The following is a 17,386-nucleotide window of genomic DNA, read 5'->3' as shown; positions in this document are numbered from 1 at the left end:
CCGAGGTGACTGAATTCAGACTTTTACACCGAAGTATTTGTGATGCTATTTCTCCTCCGGATTACGTGATTCAGGGATGAATGAGGCAGAGTACTCCAGGTCCATTTCTGCCTAAAGAGATCGGATTATACGAGTCCGCTGAAAACAGTTTTTCGTGCTGTGTCTCATTCCGGGTTTGCTGGCGTTATTGGGGGAGTATTGAGATCACACATTTGGCCTGGAGAGACACTTTCTGTTCTCGCTTTGCCAACGTGTAACCACAATCCATCTCAAGCTAACTCAAGTCAACTCGAATTTATTTATACAGCCCATAATTGCAAGTTTGTCCTAGAGGGTTTTGCAATCTGCAAAAGATATCACATTCTTACTCTCTTAGACCTTCTCATTGATTCAGGAGGTCTGAAGTAATAATAATGTAGAAGAGTAGGAGTACAGTACACGGTGAAAATCTGCAAAGCAGCAATGCTAGGGTGCTTTAATATGAATCTTGTTGTGCGATAGCTGTGTCTCGACAGCTGTGTGTCACTCCAGAAGTGTTATTTATTTCCTTGACCTACCACATGCCATCACATCTAAAGGTTTATCCTCCGATCAGTAGCTGCCCTGACCTCTTGGTTCAGTCAATTGCCCAGATCCTTTTGTCCACAAACAATCCTCGTGGGTCTGAGTGCGATTGTGATGACCCTGCAGAACCGCAGCTCCTCCGACACAATATAATGACTTGTTCCGCTTCAGCACAGGTCTGTAAAAGGAGGTCTGTGTCCACGGTCCTGGTGACCATGTGATGTCTGTAGTTCCCCTCGCCGTGAAATCGTAAATGTTTCCTTAAGTGTCCGAAGTCATGGCAGACATATTTTTCACGGCTTCCCAGGAAGGAATGTGATCTTGTGATTGTCATGAGTTCTCATGAACTCAAATGGACTAATAGCCGTGTTGCATGGATGAGCAGACTGAGAGATCAACAAAAGAAAAGCAGATAAAAAAAAAAAACAACAAAAACGTGTTTCATTCAGTCTTCACACTTAATGTTGTTACTGTGTCTGTCTGCAGGTGCTCAATGAGGCAGTGGGGGCCATGATGTACCACACCATCACCCTGACCAGAGAGGACCTGGAAAAGTTCAAAGCTCTACGCATCATCATCCGCATCGGCAGCGGCTACGACAACATCGACATCAAGGCTGCTGGAGAGCTGGGTACGAACTGTCAAAACAATCACGTCCATTCATGCGTAGCACAGAAAAATGGTTCACACTTTAATATTACATGCACATTTCTTTGGAAATGAACCCCCTCAAATGTGGTTTTCACACACTTGAGGCAAAGATTTGTAATGGTGTCGGGATATGTTACACTAAAAATGACATCATTGCACTAAAACAGCAAACTTTACTGGGAATTTAGTAATTATGAATCATCCCTAGCACAATTTTCTGCATCAAATCTGTCTTTGAACTGATTATGAGTTTTCCTGGAAGTTTTTTAGGAACTTTTTAGACATTTCTCTGTATTATGTATTTATTTAGTTTAGCATGTGTTGAAGGCTCTGTGGGTAAAGTTTGTGTTCACTGTGCCCCATCCTGACAGAGAGAGTTCTTTTTTGAAGGGCAACTCCACCAATTTTACACACAGATGTGATTACAGGTCTTGGGGAGTATTACTGCAAACAAGTGGAAAAAAAATAGTAGTAAGCCCTTTGTGACTCCAGAGAAATCTGCATGTAGTGTGAAAAACTGCCTGCAACGATGTCACCCGGTGGCTGAGATGCATTGTGGGTAATTTGTGTTTGGTCTTGTATTTGCATTGTTCTCATCTGTTCTGCTGTGTGTGTGCATCTGTTGTTTGGTTTGAACATTTCAGACTTGTTTTTTCATGTCTGAGGAAGATCTTAGACTCGCGTTGCTTTGAAGTTAAACTTATCCTGTGCTGTATTGATTTTATCATGGGGAGACGTGTGAATCTGTGTCTATTTATTACTTGTTTGATCGCTTGTTTGTTCATTAAAATGGTATGATGCCTCTCGCGCACATCATCCGATTTCGGTGAGTGTTGAGGGACTTGATCCATGACGCCGCTGCGTAGTCGCATGCGGAGAAGACTGCGGCGATCGTCCGAAAGCACACCGCTGTATTTAGAGGTCACAAACACGATCACACAGCTGATAGTGAATTTGCCTCAAGGGGACTGTTGGCTTGTTTTCTGACTGTATGGATTTCCAGAACCATATCAAAGACTGAATTAAAGAGTCAGATGAATGCTGGACATCCCACTGTGAGCCAGAATGTTCAAAGAGACAGAAAGGGAAAGAGAGAGGAGAGTTCGGGCTTCTCTCTGAACCACCACCCAGGCTTATATCAGCAGGCTGGTGGCTCAAACAGCCCTTACAGTTGACAAAGCTGCCATTTCCCTGCCAATGTGAGATACTGTGTCTAACTGCCACCCACTCACCGAAGGCGCTCTGCCTCTCTGCAACGCAGGAGTCAAAAGCTATCGTGCCTGGAGAAGGCGGCGCTGATATGACGGCTGCTCTCGGGGAGAAGAAAAGGGGCCATTGATTGAGCGGGCTCTGGCTATTTTTTGCTGTCCAGAGACGACTGTGCTGTTACTCCGAGATACAGAGTGGGATGAGGACATTAGAGGAGAGCGGGGGCAGGCTGGAGTGCTTAAGTGTTGATAATGGAAATCTTTGTGTTGTCGGTGGATAGGCAAGGTAATACCACAAGGTCAGAGGTTTAAATTCCCTGAAGGCAACCAAATTATTCAGCTGGAGGACATATTGAGAGAGAAGGTGTCTGAAACTTGCTTTGTTGTGAGATAGAAAGGGCTCTGCAGCAGCTCAGATTACCTTCTTGTGACTATTAGTTGGATTGTATGAGGAGGATGTGATCGGATTTCATGCAGAAGTCGGTCAGTGATTCTTAGTAATTAGAAATATCCAAAATGAGTTATTCAAGTTATCGTTTTATATGTGTCACAGTGTTTGCTTCTTTAGAGGTCATTCAGTTGAACATAAGTTTGATCACTTTACAGTACGCCGGACAGTAAAACCAAATCTCTAATATCTGCATATTAATGCCAAGTTTGTTGGAAAGACACATGATTTGGTGTCATTCTGGTTTTCTGAAGTAGATAGACATTTTTTTTAAGCTAGTTTTAGATTTGCCTCTGAACTTCGACTGTATTGAGTTGCACACAGTAGAGAAAGTCTTGGTCCAGATATCTGTTATCCATTATCTGGATATCTGCTGGCTACAACTGAAGCCCTGAAACACCAGCTGTTTCCCTTAAATTGTGGTTAGATGATAACCGTGGATTTGGAGATTATCACCTTTTTTAACTAGCCTGAATTTACTAATATCTTAATTATCTGGATGATTTGAATTCAATAAAATAACCACTAGTTCAGTCAGTCTATCAGCCCTTATATTAAAAATGGAAACAGACAATTTAACTTCTCAGCTTTCCTCCCCTTGACTTTCCAGGTGGTGATATTGTGCTGCCGCTTTCAGAAACATTACTCGATTTGCTTATGCTAGCAAACAAATAGGTTTGTGTTTCTTGTTCCTGACTTTCTTGCTGCTCCGTGTTTGTTTTCTGGCAGCAAGCATTAGCTAGTGGTAGCATTAGCAATGTGGCTACTGCTAGCAGCCTGGCTTCTCTTTTCTGGGAAAACTCAAGACTGAATAGTATAGTGAAAGTAAGGTTCATATGGGACCAGTGTGTGCGTGGATGGTGTTCTCTACGGTCATTACACAGTGCAATCAGTGTTTATTTCAGAATGTGCACTTAAAGCAAAAAAGTTGTCCATTTTCACTTTAGCTGGTCTTGCTGTGATTAAACACGACAAGTTATGATGGAATACTGCTGTAATTATAATTATGATATTGATTTCCGGCTTATCTTTAGCCCTGAGCTACATTAATTAACTGTTTCACCTTGTGTGTGTCTGTGTGTGTGTGTGTGTGTGTGTTCTTCCTTCAGGCATCGCTGTGTGTAACATTCCCTCGGCAGCTGTGGAGGAGACGGCGGACTCCACCCTGTGCCACATCCTCAACCTTTACCGGCGAAACACCTGGCTCTACCAGGCTCTCCGGGAGGGCACGCGGGTCCAGAGTGTAGAGCAGATCCGCGAGGTGGCTTCCGGCGCCGCACGCATCCGCGGCGAGACCCTGGGCCTCATCGGCTTCGGTTAGAATCGAATTTATTCTTATTTGCTGCGTTTTGTTTTTTGTTTCTTCTTTACTTTCCATCTCTTACCTTCCCTCTTATTTCTGCTGAGCTTTTATTTTTTCCACTCCCTCTCTGTGCCCTCCCTTCTGTGTTTTCATATCCTCTCGCCGCTCGGTGTGCCTTCTGTTTTCCTGCCCTGATAAGGTTATTTTTCCTCCCTCTGCCCATCCCACAGATTATCTCAAGGTTGTCTGTTTCGCCTCCCTCCGGGTTGCCTTTCCTTTTCCCTGCCACACTGTTCTCTCATCCCGGCGCTCTAATGCTCACCATTATATCTCCATTATTCTTTCTTCTCTTCTGTTTTTCCGACTCTTCCGCTCTGTCCTCGTCGTCCCTCGATGCCTTGTCCTGCCATAATCAGGCTCCCTCATGGTGGACTGGATTGTGCCTGTGTGTGTTTGTCGCTGTGTTTCACCTCCCCGCACCTGTTTAATGTGCGATTGTGCGTCATTCTGCCATGTCTCTGCATCAGCGGGGTCACAGAAGCTCTGTCTTCTCACAAGCCTTTCCAGAGTGCCACCTTATCGCCGCGTCCACACGCACGCACACGCACACACACACGCACACAAACACACAACCTCCGCCCCCCTATAGGTCCCAGACAGCTTCCTAGACTTTACGTGCCCAAACAGCAGGTCCTGGCAGGGAAAATGCCAACCCCCTCTCCATTCTCCCTTCTCTCCCAATCCTCCCACCTTCAGCATCCTCTCTTGGTCTTTCTGGCTCAAGCCGACTCCAAAAACAATGTCCATTGTCAGCGGGAGGTTGGGGGGAGAGCGAAGGCCCCTCTGGTGGTTGTTCACAGGACTCTGCACATTCAGATAGAGCCAGCTGCATGACTCTGCAGGCTACGAGAACACAGGATGAAGGAAACCTCTGGCTCCGTAGTGGCAATAGACTGAGGAGCACTTTAAGTTCCAGCTGTGCCAACCTTTTAGGCCATTACACTCCTAAAAATCAGTACCCAGGCTTCTTCAGAACTCATTTGTAATCGTATCGATTTGGCTTCACTCCCTGAATTAGTTTTACGCCCACCAGATATGGCTAAGATTATCTGATGGCTTCCGAAATAAGGATAAGTTGAATCCGTTTTCTGGGACAGTTCTGTAAATGATCACAGCGTGATACTTTGCTCTGGGGGTGCCACCTTTAATGCTCTCTTATTTTATCAGCTCAATTTAACCTAATAGTTAAAAGTAACAAATGTCACTTTCTGTGTTGTCTATATATATTGTTGTACATATAATCCTTAATCCTAACCCATGGCCGATACCAATAAGTAATAACAGATCATTTCACACTTCTATATCTTTAAAAGATCATAATCTTGAGTTTATGCACAATAACTTTGCAGGTGCATGCCAGACCAATACTAACGTTTTTTGTTATTTTTTATTATCTCAGTAATAGAAAATTAGAACTGAACTGTTGTCTTTCAGCTCTTCATTAGACTAATAGCACACACAGAGTCATATATTAAACTTTAATTTAAACCACATCGAAAAAGCTTCAAGTTCACCAATTCAATCTTTTCCGGAGAAATTTGCAGCAGCAAACCAGTTTTGACCAACAATATTTATTTGACTGCCAGCTGCACACAATAACATTTAGTTCTATTTTTTTTTTTTTTTTCACAAAAGCAGCATTCTTCTCTTCATGATGGCCTCGACCAAACATCGCCACCGGGTTGGTTGAGTTGATTTCACAAATCTTTGTGTTGTGGCATCCTTTTTTTTTTTTTCTCAAGAGTCGTCCTTGTCCTTCGACAGTGGATAAATGAGCAATACAAAGCAACACGTCTGCCGTCAAGAGTTAATAGTAAAAAATGTTCAGGTCAGCCTGAGTATATCCTCCCTTTTTTTAGTGGCATTGATTAGTGTGGGAAGGAAGGCTTTTAAATAAATCGTCAGCTTCTTTGACATTTTTAAGTGAACAAAAAGTTCAGATTCTCAGAATTCAGCCTCTTAAATGTGAATATTTTCTGGTCTCTTAACTCCATGGTGACAGTCAACTGAATATCTTTGAATTGTGGACCAAACTAGAAACGCTGAGGAACATTTTTAACCATTTTCTTCAAATTATTTTAGACTAAACGAATTAATCAATATTCAACAATGACGAGAGCAGAGTAGAGCAGAATTAGACTTAAAATCAAAGAGGTACCATTTTGCACCAATTTTCCAACAGTCACAAAATCGTTGTTGAGGAAGCCAAGATGCCAATTTCGACACCCCCGCAGCGTCCTCGGTAAATCTGCTCGACTGGACTGGAAAAAACTAATTCTCCAGCTGAATGCAACAGGTTCGTACTTGTGAAAAGGGAATTCTGGTACAGAGGTCAAGTTGAGGGGAAAAGGCTGATATACTTAAAAAAGATAATCAAAGCAGCATGAAGATAAACAGTCTCAATGATTGCTTAAGCATTACAGGCTGTTGTTACCAAGTCTTCATGCTGCTGTCTTATTGGCTGAGAGTGCAAGAGACTAAAATAAAAAGAGAGATGATGATGATACAGCCTAAGAGCGGGACATTATGCTCCATCACAAAGAGAGGATCTTGAGAGTGTAAAGGACCTTATCGATCTTTTTTTTTTTTTTTTTTTTTTTTTTCACAAGCAGCAACATCCAGCTCTCCATCACTCTCACTCAGCTGAGCGGGAGTCAGGCGTCCACTCTCTTACAGCCCACACAACAAATGGCTGTGAGAGACGGAGGGGAGACGCTGATGTACTACAGACTCGCTCTGATTCATCGTCTCACAGCCTCAACCAGAAACCAAGTTACCTCACATGCTACTGAAAAGATTCTGCCTCTGTCGCTCATTAATCAATTTATCTCCCCGACATCGACACGACTCTCCTTTATCTCCTCCGGATTACTTCCTTAATGCGACATAATTTGTTAAAACAGGACGTTGGAGCAAAGCGGTCGTTCGAGTGCAAACTGGTGGAATATTAAAAGGCTGCTTTGATCTGATAGAAATCACTTTAAAAACTTGATGGCTTTATTAGTTTGGTTTTTATGTCTGCACCCTCCAGACGAGTTCACCAGTAAAGACTCACTTAAACTGCCTCAATTATAGTTATTATTTATACCTCCCTTCGTCACCATCATTGTGTATTCAACAGGAAGGGTGTTAACTGCATGAAGTAGTGCTCATTACAGCGCTGACTGCCCTCTGCGCTGACCTGTCATAATAGTGTGTGTGTCTATATATATAAAACCTGGTGCCTACATTACCCACAATACAATGTAGCCCCTGAGTGACACCCCTCACGACGATTTATCAGATTACATGCAACTTCCTCTGGAACCACAAAAGGCTTTTTAGGGTACTCTTCAAGACCTGTAAGCTCTTTAATGTGTAAAAATTGCTGGAGCTACCCTTTAAGTCTGACATATTTAAATCTCTGTGGTCATGAATAATCCCTTCTAAGCACATTTTCAATTGTATTAACGATGAAGCAATTCTGGAAAAAGATAGCTGATGGTTGTTTAACGAGATGGTCACCTGTCAGAGGTTTTAATGGCGTGGCTGACGATCTAATTGCCTCTCCTCGTTCAATGAACTTAATTCTCTTCACTGTCCATGCTTCCTCAGGTCGTTCGGGCCAGGCGGTGGCGGTGCGGGCCAAGGTTTTCGGCTTCAATGTTATCTTCTACGACCCCTACCTGCAGGACGGCCTGGAGCGCTCGCTGGGCGTGCAGCGCGTCTACACCCTGCAGGACCTGCTCTACCAGAGCGACTGTGTGTCCCTGCACTGCAACCTGAACGAACACAACCACCACCTCATCAACGACTTCACCATCAAACAGGTACGCACGCATCCCATTGAACAGCTGTGACCTGACCTGGGTTTAATGTGGTGATATCTAGCAGGTAGACAAGCAGAGCTGCCGGTGTATTATTACTCTGTCAGCCTGGAGGCTGTCCTAAAGAGCATTACGGTCGGTAGAGAGACAGAGAGAGAGCAGAGAGAGCAGAGGAAAAAAAAAAAAAACACGAGAGGAAACGGCAGCAGCCTTCTGCCTGCACATTCCCTGCTCTTTATCTTAAGCTCCACCAAAGCTGGACACAAATTCATTCCTTTGCTCTGTCAAATGCAATTAGCGGCAGCCCACGGCTACAGCAAATATATCGACTAGGCTGCGCAGCAGGGGGGCTGAGAGCACTGCGAGGGGAAAGTGCTGTTCTCTGAGTCAATAACTGCACTCGGAGGCGCCTCCTGGGGTGACACCTGCAGGGGATCCGGAGAACTGCACAGGCCGAAGGAGCGTCTCCTTTTTCAGTCGATATTGCCCCACGCCGCCACTCACCGCTCACCGCCTTTGTCTTGCCTCTCGTGCGCCCCTTCTTATAGTTCCAGTGCGCGAGGAGAAGTGGGTGTAGGGTAATAGCCTAACCTAGTTAACTCTGTGTCTTTTTCCAAAGCTTAAGATTCTCAGCTGCCTCTTAAGTGCGGCAATGAAAGAGCACTTTCCTCTCTTTCCTCACCAAAAATCTTGGCAGTCGCTCGCGGCTCTTAAAGTAGAAACGTGTGTGTGTTTGTGTGTTTCTGTGTGTGTCAAAACCACCAAGGCCTAATAAAAGACTGCCTGCCAGCGTAAAGGCTTTTCATGCCCCTGGATTTCAGCTTTTGTCAAGATTAAGGGATTACTTTCTTCTGAGCATATTCATTTGATTTTTTTTTTCTTCCTCCCTCTTACACTTTTTGTTGTGCCATTTTTTATTTTTTTTTGCCCCCCCCTCCCCCTCCACAAGCAGCAGCGCGGAGTGGTGGCGCTGCCTCATCTTTCAGCTCATCCTTCATCCTTCGCTTCATCTCTTGGTTTAAGGATAAAGACTGTTCTCTATCCCACATCTGACAGTATTTTTCTCCCAGGTGCTGTCTGTTTTCTAAATCTTTCAGGTGTCAGACAGAACAAAAGGTGTCACCCGATTTCTTTTTTTCCTCTTCTCAATATCTGTCTCATGTAATATCTTTTAAGACCCTCAAATGCATCCAAATCCAGATTGATGTCCCACTTAAGATCAAACAGATTAATTTGACTGCCAGGCTGACAGACGCACAAAAAACACACTCACATCTGCTCATTTGTCGGTAAACAACTTGGCTGTATCTCATGTTGTTCTGCGTTGATTTGTTCGGATTTATGTGTCTTGTGCATCACAGATGCGTCAGGGCGCGTTTCTGGTCAACACCGCGCGGGGAGGCCTGGTGGACGAGAAGGCTCTGGCCCAGGCACTGAAGGAGGGGAGGATACGTGGAGCCGCCTTGGACGTTCACGAGACGGAGCCCTTCACGTAAGAGCACACACGCATTTAAAGACAGAAAGAAAAAAAAACCCTCTCCAAGACTGACAGATGAGCGTTTCACAGACAGGGAAATAGATGGATGTGTATGAAGCAACAAATTACACACAGACTGAGAGACAGAGGACCTTAAACAGCTGAAGGGGGAGACGGGCGGAAACGATGGCAGACATGACGAGTTAAAGACACCTTATACTCTTCTGAAAGGCTCCATCAGGGCCCTGCAGGTAATGGAATTCAGGAGATGGAGAGCTCACTTTATTCCCATCAGAGGAAACCGAATACAGTTGAAGGTGCAGGTGAATGGCTGAGTGTAGAGAAGTGTAACAAAGAGTGTATCCTCTCCTCCGTAGGCTTCTGACTTCTGAGGACCAAAGCGGTTCTTAAAAAATGTCACACTATAAATTATTCACCATACTTATTATTCCCACATCTTCTGTATGATTTTCCGGCAGACTACTAGTGATACAGCAATGGCCACACGTAATATAGGATGTATAGTAAGTATGCTGTGTCTTTAGGTAGCAATTCACCAACCCGCTTTTGCAAAATGTGAATAATTTTCCCATCAGAAATGATAGAAAATCATCATGAAAGGAGTTAAAACCTACTCCTCTCTGGGGGCTTGTTGCCTCACCATACCTTATCATAGAAAAGTTTCAAGGTTTAAGTACTAGAGTTGGGACTTCAGTGGCCTGAACAGTAACTTTGACAGCTTGAACGATTTACACGGAATCAAAGTTAATGTTTAGCTGTTTAGCGTCAGCGCTGGAGTGAAGAAGAGCAGAAAGATCTCCCAAAAAATGTCTTTAATCTTGATTGAGATCCCACAATTTTCACTCCGCGCACATATCCATATAAATCTAGTGGGAAATATTGTTCTGGTCGCAGGCGTGTAACTATGGAAGCAGACAGACAGTTTTCTAAGTCATTCCCTCGTTATCAGAAATTCCTTCATTTGTAGTGAAAATAAATCTATTCAAGGCCACAAGAAGTTACCCTTCTGTCTTGTCGCTGTATTACAGCTTTGAGCTCTAATCTCCGCTTCTGTTTCACTCCTTTTTCTTGCCCGAGGGCTAGCAACTTGACACGCCTCCCAGTTTTCCACCTTTCTAAGAACCATGTTCTCCATCTCAGGGGGTAACTGGTGTTGATGTGTTGTTCACGCATCAGGGGCAGTAAGGGAGGTTTGGAGGCTGCTTGTTTCTGGCCGGCTGGCTCAGCTGCTCGAAGAAGACTGAAACTCGGCCCGATGGAGCTGGAGCTCATGCTCCACTGACCCAATGTGTCAACAGGGGAGTGTTTCATAACTCCGGCCCTCCATCCCACGCGACACGACACTGATTCAGGGCGCTGCTGAGGCGTTACGTACCATACACTCACACACATACACTCACACACAACCAGGCGAGGTTTTACAAGGAAAGAGGTTGTTGGAGCTGATCTGTTTTCCAGAGAGGGCAGAGATGAGAGGAGGGAAGTTCTGGAAAAGGAGGAAGTAGATTATGTAGATGTGTGAATTACAGGATCTGGCATTTTGTTCCCATCGGCCATATTTTTTCTGGACACTTGTCACGCAAATTGTGCACAAACATTTTGATGTTTTAGAAAGAAACTAAATGGGAATTAGTTAGAATACCAAACTTGCTGATGCACACGAATGGGCTTTCTGATTCGCCCTGTAAATGAATAACATCTGTCATATTTGATGCTCTCCCACAAAGCTCAAACACAAAGAGTTGCCCATGGCGATGTATTAACGCAGCCAGCTTGTACTGTCAAAGAAGTGATAGTGCTCCACGGACAGATAATCCAGTGTCACAGTTCCACTATCAGCTGTGAAATTTAGCAACTGTGTGTCCATCCATGCCAAAAATAAAGTAATTCATCCGACAAAAATCACGCTCTTCTATTTACCATCAATCGCAAAATGTTTTGTATGACTTCTCATTTCAATCCTGGACCACGATGTGCTTCAAAACTTGGATGTCACAAAATCCTGCTCATACATACGCGTGTTGAACTCAGATTTAAGGTGGATATAATTAAACTCTCCTTCGGCAGACGAATGTGAAAACAGCCTTTCGTCGTCAAAATCATCAATCATCCTGCACAGCGGATGTCACACACAAATGAAGTACCAATAGCCAAAACGCATTTTAATGGAGCGGCACTTTACAAACTCTCACTCATTTTGTCTTTTTCTTCTTGCTCTGTGTGTGTCTGTGTTGCAGTTTTGCTCAGGGCCCACTGAAAGACGCTCCCAATCTGATCTGCACGCCGCACACAGCCTGGTACAGCGAGCAGGCCTCCCTGGAGATGAGGGAGGCGGCTGCCACCGAGATCCGAAGAGCCATCACCGGTACGGGCCTGACACATTTAAAATCATCCTACCATCTAACAAATGCATTCAGTCTTTTCCCTACCCTTCCACTGCGTCACAGCCAGGATCACTGACCCCACCGCACTGCTCAGCTTCAGTCTATGTGACCTGTTGCACGTCTTTCTTTCCCAGATGTCACATTTCCACTTCAGTAGCTCCTGGACAGCCTCTATTAAATCTGGACCTCTTAATAGATGTCAGCATTAGCTCCCTGATGTAGAACAGAGCCGAGAGGCGCCCAGAGGCTGGCCCGCACACAACATCCACATTGTTAAATTATCTTAATTTGCATTTGTGCGTCCAAGCCCCGATACGTTTGTCGGGTCTGAACTCATTAACGTGTTGGTGTCGGCTGGTCACTCACTCCCTGTAACAAGTCGAGGCCTTTTTGGAGCGTGTGATTCGTGCTGGTGTGCTTGACTGCTTTTAACTCATCTGTATGTATGTATGTGTGTGTGTGTGTGTGTGTGTGTGTGTGGCTGATATGACAGGCCGTATCCCAGACAGCCTAAGAAACTGCGTCAACAAGGAGTTCTTCGTCACCACGGCGCCATGGGCCGTCATGGATCAACCAGGCGTTCACCCTGAGCTCAACGGCGCTGCCTACAGGTACGGCGAGTTAGCATCCAGCTTTCCATCTCACCTAGTGTGAGAATCGGATCACATTTTCAAAAATGATCCAAAATGTTTTTAAATGACTTCTATACCCCAGTCAGTGCTTGGCAATCCTTTATATTAAGGTATTAAGTTAATAGGTGATGCTTATTAACATTCTGTGTCAATAATAGTATAATAATAGTATAGTTTACATGTTTATAGTTGGATTATAAGACATTTATAAAAAACTTACTGTTCATAGAACATTAAAAAATGCCTTATAACTGTCTTAAAATGGTTATAATAGCATTGCATGTGAATTTATTACATTTAAGGCATCATAATCTAACTTTTTTACATTGAAATAACGACTTCAAAGTCATTTGGATGGTACAGTGTCTTGTAATGTGGTGAATGGCTGTAAATGCAGTGGTGTGGCATCAGTCTATGCTACATACTTGTCAACATTAAATAAATGAAATACACAATTTAATAGAGGCAAAGTCCCCAAAAATGATTGTTAAGAAATTCTTCTATTCTTTAAGAGACTCATTAATTTGGTGGTGTTCTCGCTTTAGATCCGGTAGCTGCAAAAAATATAATTTACCATGAATAAGTGCATATATAACTTCTAATAAATGCATAATATAATGTGAATTAATCTTAATAAAGAAATAAAAAAGCTTGGTGAAACTCAGTTGTCTTCAAATTGCTTGTAAATGTCTCATCATCTAATGATGATGATGTTCATTATATGTTTTTATCAAGCTGTTTATAGGCTTATTAACACATAAAAATGCTAATAAGTATCTATGTTTTAAATGCCTTGTTACAAGGACCATGTAATATAGAGTGTAACCTGTGCTGGTAACTGGTGTTGTGTTGAGTTATCACTGTTAAATAATGTCCCTGTTATTTGTCTTTCTTGCTATGTTAATAAGGAAATTCTACAAAATGCCATGTTTAATCACTTTTTGCCCCTACATTGATTGTTTTTAATGACCTCACCACCCTGACTTAGACCCTAGTCCCCCTCTCTAACTGTCCTCTGTAGTGGTAGAAAGGTAACTCTCTGCCCACATTGTCCCCCTGTGGGCTCTTCTTGATCTCAGCATGTCCACCTCCATGTGCTTCTTCCACACAGCCAGGTGAACCAAACTCTCCCGGCCGTAACAACCTGTGTCCCCCAAGACAAAATTAATGCCTAGATCAGGAGCAGGTAAATACGACCAATCCGGGCCCGCAGCCTCTCTCTCTCTGTCTGGAGGTCCCGGATCAGACCCCCCTCTCACCTGAGCTCACCTGATGTGTGTCTCCCCCCTCCTCTATACAATCCCCTGCCCCCCACAGTACTCACCTGTCTGACTGAACACCAAGTAGAGATGGATGGTAGCGAATGTGGCTTTTTTTGAGTGTCCCCAGTAGCATGACATGAAGCTATTCAGATGTGGTTTCATGGATGGGAGTCATGCTCTGTGGTTTTCCTTCTTACGGGTTTTTTTTTTACGGGGGAATTCTGTTGGAGTAAATGTCTCTGAACTGCATCGTCCTTTTCCCCCCTCTCTCTCTCTGGTTGAATGGTTTTATTGTACGGAGCCCCTCGAGGGGGCCACGCTGGGGGATTTCATTCTAAACTACTTTTTGCGTTTCCTTGTAATATTTTTAGCTTTGACTCTGATCCATAGGAGCAGCTGTCAGTCCGAGGCAGTTTCCAGGGCAACACTCTCATGCAAATACAACAGAAAAGGAGAGCTGTACGCTACATAATACTTTATTATTATACAGCTCCGCCTTTTCTCTGTGGATCAGAGGAAACTTATTCTGAGGAAACGCAAAATAGTTTTCCCACCGTGACTCTTCGGGGGCACCATAATATTTTTTAGATTTTCTCCCAGAATATTGTAATGAAATGGCTCCTGTCCACCAATTAGCCCCGGGAACTGAATCACTACCTTTCTGGAACCATAAAAATGAGGCAAATTATATCCATAAAGGATTAAATCTTTGCATTTGATGAGTTCAGCTTCTTAAATGTGACCATTTGTCGCTTTTTGTGGACTGAATCGTTGGCAAAAGTTTGGAGTTGTCACCTTGAGCTTGCTTGCTTCTTAACCTGTTTAGTGACATTTCTGCTTCAACAATTAAAAATGTAGGTCAAATTCTTCAATTTTTAAAAAAAAAAAATTTACATGGTGAGACTACAAAGTGTATTACGGTAAAATCATACAATTGTGTGATATTTTAACCGATTTTTAAAAGGACAGGATACAAAAAGGGAAAGCACCTCAAGTATCTCAGTAGGATCTGCTGAGTGCAATTTGTGGTTATTATACAAACCATATCAGAGCAGTTAGCTTAGTGTCGACTGATCAAGGGATTTCTTTTCAAAATGTCTTTAACATTGCAAGATTTTTTGCCATTTTCAGTAACTTTTCAGAGAATAATGCACAGTTCTTGATGACAGATCACTGGCTTGTATTTGAGTGAGTACAGACGAGCTATTCTAGGTTAAATGATTTTTTTTTGTGCCATACATGCCAATCAAATGTTTCATCTTCAGATATCTTGTTTTTGTCCGACCAGATATTTTTACTTTCAAGTGTCACATTTAAGAAGCCGGCTTCATTATTGTGATTTTTTTCTGTGCTTGTAAAATAGTACGAAAAAAAATCAACCTCAATCCTTCTGAAACCATCAGAAAGATTTATTTAATAGCAGGTTGAAAGAGTTCCCTGAAAAAGTTCCTGTGGCAGAAAAGAGCAGTAGTGTGACTAGATGTCAGAGAATCCTTTGTTTCACGGTGTTGGGAATGTGGGCTGTTAAAGCTGTGAGCACGCCACCCTGTACGAACACTAACCTCTGACCTCTCCACCTCCCCAGATACCCGCCGGGTGTAGTTGGAGTGGCTCCGGGCGGCATGCCGGGGGCGTTAGAGGGCATGGTGCCAGGTGGGGTGCCCATCGCCCACACCTTGCCCTCTGGTACACACCCCTCCCAGGCCCCGTCGCCCAACCAGCCCTCCAAACACGGCGAGACCAGAGAGCACCTCACCGAGCAATAGCAGCAGAAGGGAAAAATGTCAACCCGGCCCGTCGACACTCAGAACCAACCAATCACAAAGCAAACCGACCAACTGGGACCAAGAGACAGTGAAGCAACACAAGCGGGCCGCCTGTTAAATCAGTCGGCAAACTGGGAACAAACGAAGTGTTCCGGGGGAATTTGTACTTTTAACGTTTTAGTTTTTACTCTCTGTCTCTTTGGGCTCAGTACCGACTTTACTCTTTGATGATGTTTTTTTTTTTCTTTTTTTTTTTTTTTGTTCTTCTTCGGGACATGCCTATGATTGTGGACACAGAGTCCAGTGTTTTTAGTGCTCCGGGATCAACCCAATGAGACTCTGTCCCGCCTCCCTCTACACCTCAGAGCTCATGGGTACGTTAGGCCCGCATCTCAACACACCGCTGGGCAAACAAGAGGAAAAACTTTGGCATCATGTGCTACTGGACCTTACTCTCTCTCTCCCCCCCAACTCCACCCCGATTCCCTCCTGATCCCTCCCCCAACTCTCCTCCACCCCCCTCCTGCTCCAACCCTCCTTATGTAACTAATGTGTGTTGTTTAGGCCCCCCATTATGCCTCAGAAGAGAATTATTAATTTTGTTTTTTCTTTCGATCTTTAGTGTGAATGACTAAAAATGGATTATTGACTTATATATATTTATCATTCGTCAAATAAAAAAGGAAAAAGATTGCTCATCAGTTATAGTAATCTAGAGTGGGTTTTAACCCTTTCCTGGCAGGAATAACGTACAAGTATGATGGCTGACACAGCTGCAGTTACAGGATCTCACCACTTGAGGGCACTTCTACACAGCGTTGAGGGGTTTGAAAGCTCAAGTTGCTCCAGTACATGTAGACACAAAACAACAAAAAACACTCACTTTATATATTTGATTGTAGCTGAATTTTGAGGTTATATGGATTGAGAGGTATTGTTTTGTTTTTTTTCTCTCTTTTAGTTGTGAAGCGTTGATGTGATGTGTCGGCGTGACTGTGAGCTGTGATGAAGGAAAACATTTTTATAATCATAGAAGGAAAAAAACAAAATAAGGAAGTCTGTGTGACTTCAGCTGATTCTTCGGATATTTCTGCCGACGGACAACAAGTCGCTCTCATCGCACAAATCCGATAACCCGCCCTCCTCCCCTGTCCCCTCCTCGCTTCTTTGAGCACATATCCCGCTGAAGACAGGAAAGGGTTAAAGCAAACTTCATTTCTTAATGACTCAGGAAAACACTTTTTTGCAGATATTGTTTATTCCCAGAATTTTGTCTTTGAGGATAAAAGAAAAAAAAAAGATAAAGACTAATCCGGTTAGTCTGGATATTTTCTCTCCTCCCTCATCCCCTCTCCATTGTGGTATTTTTATATACAAGGCGCATCCCACGTTTTTTGGTGTTAAAGAGTTTTGAAGAGTCCTGTTAGATTTGTATTGCCTAGTTAAATGTTCCTATAACCATAGTCCTATGTGATCCGCCCTCTCTCTCTTCTCTCCTTCTTATATTTTCTTTGTTCTATTGAAGGCCAGGTTCTTTGGGGCATCCTGTTCTCTGTACGAGCAATAGCAGAAACTCCCTACTTAGTGTCCCGACAATAGCAGAAGAGGCAGCCAGCAGTATGTTTTTGTTTTTAGTGTGAGTATTTGTATTTGTTTCTTGTACAAGGTGAACATTTAGCATTCAGTGCAGTTCAAATAAAAAGATACGATTCTGAGAAACCAGCTGTCTGTGCCGACGCTTTTTGTCCTGCTTAGTGATGACGACTGTAATCTAACGTGATCCGTGTGCGTCGTCTATTTAACA

The 17,386-nt window shown here is 43.5% G+C and overlaps 1 protein-coding gene across 5 annotated transcripts in view; it reads left to right on the top strand.

The window, feature by feature from the left end:
• Nucleotides 1–17,304, top strand: part of LOC119009474 (C-terminal-binding protein 2) — a 106,670-nt gene extending 89,366 nt beyond the window's left edge. For 4 of the 5 annotated variants that reach the window (XM_037080783.1, XM_037080785.1, XM_037080784.1 and 1 more), the window contains 7 exons: nucleotides 1,051–1,195; nucleotides 3,981–4,187; nucleotides 7,829–8,043; nucleotides 9,402–9,532; nucleotides 11,776–11,903; nucleotides 12,416–12,533; nucleotides 15,402–15,582. In XM_037080783.1, the coding sequence (XP_036936678.1) occupies nucleotides 1,051–1,195; nucleotides 3,981–4,187; nucleotides 7,829–8,043; nucleotides 9,402–9,532; nucleotides 11,776–11,903; nucleotides 12,416–12,533; nucleotides 15,402–15,582 (1,125 nt within the window). Of the gene's footprint in view, nucleotides 1–1,050; nucleotides 1,196–3,980; nucleotides 4,188–7,828; nucleotides 8,044–9,401; nucleotides 9,533–11,775; nucleotides 11,904–12,415; nucleotides 12,534–15,401 lie in introns of all 5 variants that reach the window. The other variant, XM_037080782.1, reaches the window with a different exon arrangement.
• Nucleotides 17,305–17,386: the final 82 nt, after the last annotated feature.

Source organism: Acanthopagrus latus, chromosome 20 (assembly GCF_904848185.1).
Source record: "Acanthopagrus latus isolate v.2019 chromosome 20, fAcaLat1.1, whole genome shotgun sequence".
NCBI classification, from domain to species: Eukaryota; Metazoa; Chordata; class Actinopteri; order Spariformes; family Sparidae; genus Acanthopagrus; species Acanthopagrus latus.
The sequence above is the reverse complement of the archived record's forward strand: the minus strand, read 5'-3'. Positions and strand labels throughout refer to the sequence as shown.